The sequence below is a fragment of the Fukomys damarensis genome, unplaced genomic scaffold, assembly GCF_012274545.1.
Source record: "Fukomys damarensis isolate Sample0158 unplaced genomic scaffold, DMR_v1.0_HiC HiC_scaffold_13, whole genome shotgun sequence".
In the NCBI taxonomy this organism is placed as follows: domain Eukaryota; kingdom Metazoa; phylum Chordata; class Mammalia; order Rodentia; family Bathyergidae; genus Fukomys; species Fukomys damarensis.
In genome coordinates this window covers 33,170,445-33,182,100 of record NW_022900925.1, presented here as the reverse complement: position 1 = coordinate 33,182,100, position 11,656 = coordinate 33,170,445, and the positions used below count along the sequence as shown (strand labels likewise).

Below are 11,656 nucleotides of genomic sequence, written 5' to 3'. Positions count from 1 at the left end.
TGTGCATCCCCTCCGCAGTCCCAGCACCAAGTGGCCAACACAAACACGCTCAGCCCACTGCGGGCTCCTCAGCCTTTCCGGGAGAGAGGCCCTTTCCTGCGGAATGGGAGGGAAATCACCCTCTGGCCCCTGGCAGTTTCTGGCTCTCTTCCCAGGCCCTCCACAAAAACAGCCCCCGATTTTCAGAAATGTCTGGTCCGTTCTGCAGAAACCAGACTTGGGGCTGCCCCTTGTCGTTTCTGGCAGATGGCTGGAGAAGGGTGGTTTCCAAAAGGCGCCTGCCGCCCCCCTGCAACCGGTGTCCCCGCTCTCTGTGTTCATGGTAGGGTCACAGAGCTGTGTGATGCAGAACAGGGGCTTGGCCTCAGATCTAAAACAGAGGCAAAATCGCAGTGAGGATGACACGAAGCCTGCACTGCTCTGTGCGTGACCTGGACCCCTGTCCTCGCTTGCTGCGCCCCTGGCTAAGTCACTTGGGTCCTTCCACTATGAACTTCCTCCCTGGGCTGGAGGAAGCAAGAAACCAGAAGAGAATGATCAGGAAAAGACCAGCACAGTGCCTGCCACCCAGAGGGACCTCACTGGAGACACATGACACACGCTTGTAGTCCCAGCTACTTGGGAGGCTGAGGCAGGAGGATTGCAAGTTCCAGGCCAGCCTGGACAATGTTTGGAAACCTTGTTTCAAGAAAGAAAGAAAGAAAAGTGTTAGGGATGTAGTGTCCCATTCCCTGCAGCCAATGCCAGAGAAACTATAGAAGAATAAAAGCAAACAAGAGTGCGCTCACTGAGCAGTGGCCGTGGTGGTGGCCGAGAGCAGGGCAGCTGGCTGTGTCACCGCCTGGCTTTTGGGTTTGATGGAGGAGCAGGAATGTGACAAGTGCCGCCCCCGGCAGGAGGGCAGAGCATGTCTGGTGTGAGTCCCTGGAATGATCAGGAAAAGGCACGGAAGCTGGAAGCAAAGACGCGGACTGTGAGGAGACTGTGCAGCCCTGCGCACACCCCCAGCAGGACCCGGTGTGCCGGAGTCGGCTTACACGGCCCGCGCTCCCTGGCCCGCCCTGGAATGGCCGTGAACTTGTTGTTTTTCCACGTCATTTGCTCTCAAATGTACTATGGAGCTGGGCGACGCTCCGCTCCCCGGCAGCTCAGGTCCTTTCCTTGTAACAAGCGATTGTGTGTTCTTTCAAGGTGGCCACGGGGAGGAGGGGGCCCAGCCCGGGGAGGTGGGGAAAGGCAAACAAACCCTCCTTTAAGTGAGCGTGCGTGTCCCGGAGCCAGGCCCCCCAGCGCACATGCCATTTCTGGCCCTTGAAGGGGTTAAAGGCCTCCCGGAGTCAAAAACAAGCAGGTGTCCCACCGTGCCAGATACGCTGCCTAAACTGCCTCCAGCTTCCCCCTTCTGCAATAAGTCTGGGCTCAGCCACGGGACAGAGGCGCCGCAGCCCGCCGGTGACAGGCGTCAGGTTAGCTGGCTCCCACTCGGGTGGCGTGCCCAGGATATAAATCCAGGCTCGGGGCCCGCGGCGGCTCCGTCCCTACACACCGAGGAGGCCGGGTTGCCTTCTCCAGATCCTGCTTTCATCTGGAGCCGCTCTGCCCAGCAGGCTGCACTTGGAGGAGCCTTGGCCGCTGCAGCAGCCTTCAAGGGGAGACCTGCGGGCGGGAGGGCAGGTGTCGGGACCCGGGGAGGAGGAGGAGGAGGCACCGGTGGGTCGGGTCCCAGCCCCTGGCGTCCTCTCAGGGGAGGTCTCCGGCCACCCTGACCAGACCATGTGGGCCCTGGGGAGTCACCCGTCCAGGTCCCACAGGGGGCTGCTGCTCCTGCTGCTGCTACTTGGGGTGCCCCTGCCAGGCCTGGCACTGCCGCCCGTCCGCTACTCCCACGCGGGCATCTGCCCCAACGACATGAACCCCAACCTCTGGGTAGATGCGCAGAGCACCTGCAAGCGGGAATGTGAGGCAGACCAGGTGAGTGGGGCCCCGGCGCCCAAGATGTGTGACGGGGGTGGGAGCTGGGGGTGGATGCCACACCGGTGCCCCCAGGAGACCAGAGATGAGCAAGGCCTGTGCTGTGCGCTGGTGCTGACCGTAAAACGCGTGTGGTGGCCAGTTTTCTCCGAGGCTAGAAGTGCAGGACCCCACCTTCCCGTGGGCACAGGCACGTCACCTGGACTGGCACAGGCCACCTGCTCATAGGTGTAAGAATGGACGCTCAGAGGGCCAGGCGGGCCAGGATCTGTGTCCGTCCGGCGACGTTGCTGAGGTTCCACCTGGCCTCTGGACACCTCCTTGGGGTTTGGACTCTGACCCAGAGGACAGCCAGGCTGAGGAGCAGGGTGGGCAGAGCTGCTCTGAGCAGACAGTGCAGGTGTCCAGGGGAGGGCAGGGGACTGCGTGCCGGCCACCAGTCCTCAGCAGATGCTGCAGCAGCAGGGCTGGCTCCGTGGCACCACGCCCCCTCTGCTGAGGTGACCCCAGGCCATCCCTGCTCACTCTGTCCTGGGTGTGGCCAGCTCCGAGGGTGGTGCAGTGTCCCAGGCATCACGGGGGACACAAGAGACCCTCAGGTCATCCACAGAGCAGCGTAAGGCTGCCCCCGCCCCTCCGAGAGTGCGGCTCTGCCTCCCAGTACCTTGGGGACGATTTTCAGACCTCGCAGGACAGATGCTGCAAGTGGGCAGCGCTGGCACCAGGGAAACAGAGCAGGAAGGCCAGTGGCTGCCCCCATGGGCTGTGCCTCTGTTTGTGGGAAGCCTGCTTCACTGGTACAGACTGGCCTGAAAAATGAAGGCAGACTTGGGGACCACAGGACACTGGAGAAGGCAGCCAAGGCCACATGGGTCACCCATGGGCACATCACAGTCCTGGGAGCAGAAGACCTCTAAGGGCCAGGGACTTGGCTCAGTGGTTCTGCCGCCTCCCTCACAAGCGCAAGGGCCCGAGTTCGATCTCCGGTACCATTAAAAAAGAAAAGAAAAGAAAAGAAGTCCTCTAAGGATCCCTAGGGGCCCAGCTGTTCTGGGTCTCTGGGCACCACGGAGCGCCCTGGCCAAAGTGTCCCAGGGAATAGGGTGACCCTCAGGCCGCCCTCCTCAACCTCATGGGCCCCCTGCTTTAGCCCCGGCTCGGAGCACGGCCCATCCCCATCTCAAAGCCTCCCCTGGGGTGGCCTCAAAGCTGATGCCAACCAAGAGCTGCAAAACAAAGTCCCCATTCTGAGCCCAAAGGGGGAGAACAGTAAACAAGAGAGGCGGGATAGCTCGGCACACCGGGGAGGGGGCGATTTTCCCCTCTTAGCTGATGTGGAATGTCAAAGAGGCTGAAATAAAAGTCGGAAGGACAAGAGGCCAGCCCCCACGGGGAGCAGTTCTCAGAGTGACTACCTGGTGGAGGATTAGGAGCGCCGCCCGCCTCCCCAGCAGGCACGGCGTGTTATTGTCGAAAACACCACGTGAAATCCGTGTTTGTGTTGGCCCCAGGAGCATAGTGCTAATTTCGAAGAATTAAACTAATGCCTTACGGGGCTCCACAGAAGTCAGAGAGGATTACAGCCTGGCGAGGCCTCGCAGGAGGACTGGCTGACCTTTGCCACACAAGGGGATGTTTTGCTTGTTGCTTTCTCCCTGAAATGCCCCTCACAGAGCTGGGCACCAGGGTTTGGTGCAGGACAGGAGTTCCAATGTCCCGGGCCTAATGGGTCCTGGTGTCGCTGGTTTCCTGAAGGGGAGGAGAGGTGTGGGTGACAGCTGTCCCAGAGGTGACCTCTTCAGGTGATGGAGAAAAGACACAGGGGCAGCCTCCCTCTGCTGGCCTGGATCTCACTGGGGCAATCACAGCATGGGTTTCAGAGCCCCTGCTGGGAGCCTGAAGCCCGTTTCCATCACAGCCTCCCTCTGTGATATGGATGTTGACCCCCTGCCCTTGCATATTTGAATCTGTGAACGGGTGGTAAGAAAACGCCCTCTCTCAGAACCAGGTGTGGTGGCGCACACCTGTGATCCTAGCCCTCGGAGGCCGAGGCAGGAGGATGGCTGGGAGTTTGAGGCCAGCTTGGGCCACATAGCAAGGTCCTGTCTCAAAAAAGCAGAAGTTCCCTCTTGAAGGTGTGTGTAGCCGTACAACCTAGGCAAGTTGCTCGGCCTCTCTGTGGCTGAGCACCGTCCCCTGTGAAGTGGTTGTCCCACTGTGAGTGGTGACACAGCGGTGGACAGGTGTCAGGGTTCTAGGTGAGGGTCTGCTGGGCTCCACATGCGGGTCCCCTCCCTTCCGCCCCGGTGTTGGGAGCCCTCTGTCTTCCCGTGGCTCTTTCAGGAGTGCGAGACCTACGAGAAGTGCTGCCCCAACGTGTGCGGGACCAGGAGCTGCGTGGCGGCTCGCTACGTGGACATGAGGGGCAGGAAGGGCCCCGTGGGCATGCCCAAGGAGGCCACGTGCGACCACTTCACGTGCCTGCAGCAGGGCTCGGAGTGCGACATCTGGGACGGGCAGCCCGTGTGCAAGTGCAGGGACCGCTGCGAGAGGGAGCCCAGCTTCACCTGCGCCTCGGACGGCCTCACCTACTACAACCGCTGCTACATGGACGCCGAGGCCTGCTCCAGGGGCATCACGCTGGCCGTCGTCCCCTGCCGCTACCACTTCACCTGGCCCAACACCAGCCCGCCGCCGCCCGAGACCACGGCGCACCCCACCACAGCCTCCCCAGAGACCCCCGGGCTGGACCTGGCGGCCCCCGCCCTGCTCCCCCACCCAGCGCACCAGTCGGTGACCGTGGGCGAGACGGTGAGCTTCCTGTGCGACGTGGCGGGCCGGCCGCGGCCCGAGGTCACCTGGGAGAAGCAGCTGGAGGACCGGGAGAACGTGGTCCTGCGGCCCAACCACGTGCGCGGCAACGTGGTGGTCACCAACATCGCGCAGCTGGTCATCTACAACGCGCAGCCCCAGGACGCCGGCGTGTACACCTGCACCGCCCGCAACGCCGCCGGGGTCCTGCGGGCCGACTTCCCGCTGTCCGTGCTCAGGGGCGGCCGGGCGGCGGCCCCCTCCGAGAGCGGCCCCGACGGCACGGCCTTCCCGGTGGCCGAGTGCCTGAAGCCCCCCGACAGCGAGGACTGCGGCGAGGAGCAGACCCGCTGGCACTTCGACACCCAGGCCAACGACTGCCGCACCTTCTCCTTCGGCCACTGCCACCGCAACCTGAACCACTTCGCCACCTACGAGGCGTGCGTGCTGGCCTGCATGCGGGGCCCGCTGGCCGTGTGCAGCCTCCCGGCCCTGCAGGGGCCCTGCAAGGCCTACGCGCCGCGCTGGGCCTACAACAGCCAGACGGGCCAGTGCCAGTCCTTCGTGTACGGGGGCTGCGAGGGCAACGGCAACAACTTCGAGAGCCGCGAGGCCTGCGAGGAGTCCTGCCCCTTCCCTCGGGGCGACCAGCGCTGTCCGGCCTGCAAGCCGCGGCAGAAGCTCGTGACCAGCTTCTGCCGCAGCGACTTCGTCATCCTGGGCCGGGTCTCAGAGCTGACCGAGGAGGCCGACGCCGGCCGCGCCCTGGTGACCGTGGACGAGGTCCTCAAGGACGAGAAGATGGGCCTCAAGTTCCTGGGCCGGGAGCCGCTGGAGGTCACCATGCTGCAGGTGGACTGGGCATGCCCGTGCCCCAACGTGACGGTGGGCGAGGCGCCGCTCATCATCATGGGCGAGGTGGAGGGCGGCATGGCTATGCTGAGGCCCGACAGCTTCGTGGGCCCGTCGAGCGCCCGGCGGGTCAGGAAGCTCCGTGAGGTCTTACACAAGAAGACCTGTGACGTCCTCAAGGAGTTCCCCGGCCTGCACTGAGGCCACCACCTGCCCCGGCCCTCCTCACCTCCCCATCCCACGGCCCCTAAGGCCACAAACTGGGCAAGATCAGAGGAAGACAGTCACAGGCCATGGAGCCAAGGTCCACAGGCCACGGGGCCACGGTCACAGGCCACGGGGCCACAGGCCACGGGGCAGGGGAATGCCACCGAGGGTAGAGAGCCACCTCTAGTCTTTGGGGTCAGTGAAGGGTCCGTGTTTCTTTTTTTAGCCCAGGGGGACAAAGGAGAAATCACTAGACATGTGAGGGTTATTCCTGATGATCCGCCCACCACCTCCCCGGCTCCCCAACCTGAGCTCAAGAGCGGCTGACAGGTAGCCGAGTGACTCAGCTTGCAGAGGTGACATGGGGGTCACAGGTGCCCCACAACCTCCGGGCCACCATGAGCAGGGTCCACTGTGCGAAGGGTCATAGGCAGCAGGAAGCCAGAGGCACCATCAACCCAGCACACACTGCCCTGAGCAGAGGCTGTGGACATCTGTGAATTGCTCCCTAGGTGCCGGGGGAGACATCAGAAAGCTGTCCCTAGGTGCCCCACACCCACACACAAATCCCTGGGGCCCCCCCGCAGACCCAGGCTGGCACTGTCCGCTGTCCCGCATTTCCCCCTGGTGTGTGGCGGGCTCGCGGAGGCCCAAGGCTGACAGAGGCCCCAGGATCCAGTCCCAGCCGGAGGAGGTAATGGAGGACTCAAAGCTTGTGGGAGGGAGAGGAATGCTGCTCGCTGTCTCCCTCTGGTGGCCGCCGAGGCGCCCACAGGGATTTGGAGGGAGGCGTAGGTGGGGCCCAGCCGGGAAGGAAGGGGGGAGTAGCCCCCTGATGGCTTCTTTTGTGCATTTCCAGACTCCTGCGTGGGCCCCACTGCCCCACCCCTCGAGAGAGGAATGGGAGCCCCTCTGTCAACTCTGTATCTGCCCCCCTGCTCCCTCCTCTGCCCTTCGCCTGGTCCAGCAGCCACTCCCCAGCTCAGAAAGCCTCTGGGGTGTCCCCACGTCCCCGTGCTTCCTCAGTGTAGGGAGGAAGCTGCTAATTAAAAGTTCATAGCATCAGCCGCCCCTCCGGTGATTCACTGGTGCTGAAGTGGGGTGAGGGAGGACTGGTGTGGATGTCGTTCACTCCGGTGACCTTTCGGGAAAGTCCGGCCGAGACTGAATTTGAGGGGTGTGCACTGCGGATGTCCCGGCCCCTGAGCCATTGAAGTGGGGAGGGCGGGGCTTTCGCCCAGGGGGCCAGGGGTCACCTCAGGGTCCCTCCCCATGAGGACCCTTGCCCCATAGCCACCGAGACTGTCCTGTCAGAGGAGCGAGATGGGACAGCATCTGCCAGCTGTGACTCCAGGGTGCGCCTGGCACAGCCTGGCTTTGAGGGCGTGGAGAGAGCTGCCCGGAGTGCAGCCGCGGTGCCTTTGGCCTCTGGGCTCATGCGGTGCCTAGCCCTGGACGGTGTCTGGAGCACTCATGGCTCATGTGTCCCTCACAAGAGACACCTCTGCCACTGCCCAAAGGAGGAATCCAGGCCAGGCCTTGCCCAGCCCAGGCCGGCCACTCTCGCCGAGCACGCAAGGAGCTGGGCGAGGTGGCGAGTGCCTGTCATCCAGCACTGGGGAGGCTGAAGCAGGAGGATCATCGCAAGATTTTTGTTTGTTTTGTTTTTTGAAACCGGTCTCTCTGGGCCTCACTTTATAGAGACGAAGGAACACCGGGAAACACAGCCTGGCCCCAAGTGGCTTCCTGTAGCAGCCCCAGTGCCTGACTCCTAGGGTTTGGATTTGATTTGGGGCTCAGAAAATATGGGCACCTAGGGAACCAGTGCCTGAGAACTAATCGTCATTTCTGGCATTTGTTTTTCCACCCTTTAACCCACACTCAGTCTTTCCTGTGTTGCCCAGAGCTATACAGGTGCCACTTCAGGGAGTGGCAGCAGGGGCCTCACTCAGTCCAGGGCACCTGGCTCCAGCCTGGCCCTGGCCACAGTGAGCCTGAGGCCAAGGCCGAGGCCAAGGCCCACAGCTTCCCTGTCCACCGGGGACACAAGTTCCCTCCTTTCTTCTCAGGTCCCCTGGGTCCTCCCTCCCCTCCTGTCCCTCTCCCCACCCAGCCTATTCCAGCCCTGCTGTCTCCCACCAGTCAAGACCTCTGGGCCGGCAGCTGGGCCTCTCCACCCTCGGCCTCCCCCCGGGTCCCAGCCTCCTGGGACACCGCTCCATTGTCCTGCCAGCTGCTCCAGAGTCTGATCTCATTCCCTGCACAGTGGGACCAGAGAGCAGGGGCCAGAGGTTCCTGGCCAGGGAAGGGACAGCAATTTACAGCTCTTGGTGGTGTCCTCCATCTACCTGTCCCCTAACAGTACATCCCAGGCAAGGGCTCGCTGTGTGACAGGCACTGGACCCCATCCCTGTCTTCTCTGTGGCAACTGCAGGAGGCACAAAGCTACTTTGTAGGTGGGACCTAAGGCCAGGGGCAAGGGACTGGCCAGGGCCACACAGCTGCTATGGAGCAGAGCCAAGGCTCCCAGTGTCCGTGCTGTGCTGTTTGGCTTAGTGTCACACGCGCGCGCTCACACCTGCTGCAGGCTGGGCAGTGCGGAGCCTCATGGAGAGAGGGCTCAGATACCTGCAGTCAGCTGACGGGGCACCCCAGCCCTGGGGCTGTTTACTCCTGGCCATGTGACCTGTATTCCTGACACGCGCATGTGCGCACAGCCTCGGCCTAGATTCCTGAGCGAGACATCAGGCTGGTGCTTGCTCATCTCGGAGTCTGGGCTTCTTGGGGAAGCCTCTAAGGTCCAGGCTGCCTGGACCTCTTTTCCGCTTCTCAGCTTGAGCTCACTGTGATCCAGATCCCAACAGTTGCCCAGGAAGGCTTTGCGGGCCGGGCCAGGCCGTGAGAGGGGTTGGGAGGGGTTTTCAGGGCTCCCCTGCCCTTGCAGCCCCACCTCCTGGCTCCTGTTCCTCTGCCTCCCCTGCCCGGAGGAGCGTGTGATTAATCTGCCGGGACGGTGGCCGGGCTCTATTCTGGGCTGTGCCCTCATTGCGGAATGCACCCTGAGGTCACTGCGTCTGGCTGTGTCAGGGGAAGGAAGGCTGAGCTCGCAGCTGGCCCTGCTGAGCAAGGAGAGGGCAGCCGTCAGCAAGGCTCCTGCCCACCTCTCCTGGAATCTCTGTGTTCCAGGCCCAGATTCACCTGGGACCCGGAACCTTGGCTCAGAAACGAGGAGGTGGGCACTTGGGTGTGTCTGCCCTTCCCAGGTCTTTGGCCACTGCCAGGGCCCTGCTGGGATGAAAACAGACCCATAGGATTGCCATCTGATTTGGGCAGAGCGGCACCTCCAGTGTGTTCTCCAACCTAATCCTCATGGCTGTCTTTTTTTTTTTGCAGTACAGGGGATGGAACCCAGGGCTCACAAGGGTTTTACCACTGAGCTACAGCCCCCAGCTTTTTAAAAATTTTATTTTGAAGCAGAATCAGGTCAGCCTTGAACTTGCAATTCTCCTGCCTCAGCCTCCAGAGTAGCAGAGATTACAGGTGTGTGCCATCACATCTGATTTTCGTGACCCTTTTTGTTTGTTTGTTTATTTTTGGTACCAGGAATCAAACTCAGGACCTCATGCTTCAGGCAGACACTGTGCCCCTCCCTGAGCTACCTCCCTGCCCCTCATGACCCTTTTTAAACTGGATACTATCTTGCCATTGCACCATTGAGTAGATCCCTCCCTAAATTACAGCCTTCAGGAGGCCAAGATAATAAGTGCTTTGCCCACTAGCATGAGATCTGGCCACCTAGGGCGTTGGAGAAGTATTTCTTGAATGAATGAACTAAGCGAGCCATAAACATTTCATGGAGGAAGAAATCCCATCTTCAGTGTTATCCACCACCAACCCCTATTTTGATTACTGTCATCCCAGCACTCAGGAGGCTGAGGCAGATCACTGTGAGTTCGAGGCTGACCTGGGCTACATAGCGAGATCCTGACTCAGTACATACGTAAATAAATGTTTCCATCATCACAGAAACATCTGTTATGTAATCATGTTGCCAAGGATTCTTGCTCAGTATTCTTGTTCTCTTCAGCAGAGGGCTCAAGCCAGGTCAGGGACCATCTCTGGTGGCCTTCACCTCAGCTCCTGCCCTGCAGGACTCCAGGGACTTCCATTTTATGAGTCACTTGCTGGCGTGCTGCCCCGTGATCCTACTGCCACCAGAACTGTGGGCTCTTTCACCACTGCCATTGTCCCCAGGCCCCATACCAGCCTCAAAATGCCCCATCTTTTCTCCCAGGGGGCACGCAGGCCTTCAAGGAGAGCCCTTGATGGTGTTGCTCAGCTTCCCAGAGTTCCTGAAAAGGTAGACAAATAACCACACACACACACACACACACACACACACACACACACCCCTGAGCCTGGTGGCCCAGCCAGCAGAGAACAGTGTTGAGTGCAGATGGGGACCGTAGGGACCTCCTGGGAGCCTCCTTCCTTCATTCCTGGCCCCGGATCTGAGCCTTCTTGGATTAAGCGCCACCCCCACCTCCATACACCAAAGGGGAAGGCAGAATGAGGGGACCTCCTCGGGGCCCTTGTGCTGCTGACAACTAAAGAGAAGGATCATCGCACAATCATCACAACCAGTAATTTTGCTCTGTGACCTAACAGGCAAGATTTAGAAATGAGACACAGTCGGGAGCCCTAGGCCGAGAGCAGCCATCACCAATTAGACACGGCGTGGTGGAGCTGGCAATTTTCTTTCGTGTGCAAGTATATATGGTACTAAGGATCGGACTCATGGCTCCACATGGAGCTACATCCCCAGCCATTTTTAAATTTTTCTTAATTGTGAGACAGCGTCTTCCTAAATCATGAAAGTTGCCCAGCCTGGGCTCAAGCTTGGGGTCTTCTTGCCTCAGCCTCCCAGAGTTCTGGGGTTTCAGTTGTGACCCACCATGATCTGCTGACAGTCTCCATTTTAAGAGCTAACAGCACTTAATGCTTGCCTGACATGCATTGTCTCATTAAATATTTATGAGCCTGTGAAGTGCATTTGATATTTTCCTCATTTCGGACAGGAGGAAACAGGCTTTGTGGGGAGGGGTGGGATAATTTGCCCAAGGTCCCTGCCAAGCAGGAAACAAACCTAGGTGGGGCTCTTAACCACAGGGAGAGTGTCTTCCACCACAGATTGTTTTGTTTTGTTTTGTTTCGTGACACAGGGTTTCACTCTGTAGACCAGATTGCACTTGAACTCACTGTGCAACCCAGGCTGGTTTCAAATTTGCAGCGATCCTCCTGCCTCAGGCTCCCTAGTGCTGGGATTACACAAGTGTGCCACCACGCCCAACCCCCGCCCCCATAGATTTCAGAATAGTCAGAAATGGAAGCCAGAAGTGATCTGAAATGCCAGTAACCCCAGGAGGAGGCTGAGGCAGGAGGGTTGAATTCGAGGCCAGCCAGGGCTACAGAGCGAGACCCTGTCTCAAGGAAAACGTTTCTTCTTTCACTTTTGCTTCCTCTTTTCTTCCTGGTAATCAACCAGGAAGTCTGAATTTCTAGGACTCCCACGAAAAGGCATGTTCAGAGCCAGCTGACCTCCTCCTCCCCGTGTGTGGGGAAAAGGATTATGCTTGACGCTTTGCGCGTCTCGGTGCTCATCACACCAGCCCAATAGTACAATTTTTCTCAGGCCTCGGTCAGCACTGAAGGGGCTGAGGCAGCAGCGATGAGGCGGGCGCGTTCCGGACCGCTCCCCCGCCAGCGCCGTCCTCGGACCCACGCTCGTCCAGTCCCGGGAAAACGCGTCTGCGGG

General features: G+C 60.3%; 1 protein-coding gene across 1 annotated transcript; it reads left to right on the top strand.

Annotated features, from left to right (window-relative positions):
* Positions 1-1,204: 1,204 nt before the first annotated feature.
* On the top strand, positions 1,205-6,906 carry Wfikkn2 (WAP, follistatin/kazal, immunoglobulin, kunitz and netrin domain containing 2). The gene is made up of 2 exons (XM_010620170.2): positions 1,205-1,971; positions 4,315-6,906. Exons 1-2 carry the CDS (start codon positions 1,774-1,776, stop codon positions 5,833-5,835), a joined length of 1,719 nt encoding a protein of 572 aa, XP_010618472.1. The 5' UTR covers positions 1,205-1,773; the 3' UTR covers positions 5,836-6,906.
* The last annotated feature ends 4,750 nt before the right edge of the window (positions 6,907-11,656 follow it).

Excerpts from the sequence above, each read along its gene's own strand:
- Wfikkn2 (XM_010620170.2), top strand. The coding sequence starts at position 1,774 with ATGTGGGCCCTGGGGAGTCACCCGTCCAGGTCCCACAGGGGGCTGCTG. Across the intron at positions 1,972-4,314 it reads GGGAATGTGAGGCAGACCAG|GAGTGCGAGACCTACGAGAA; the intron begins GTGAGTGGGGCC and ends TGGCTCTTTCAG.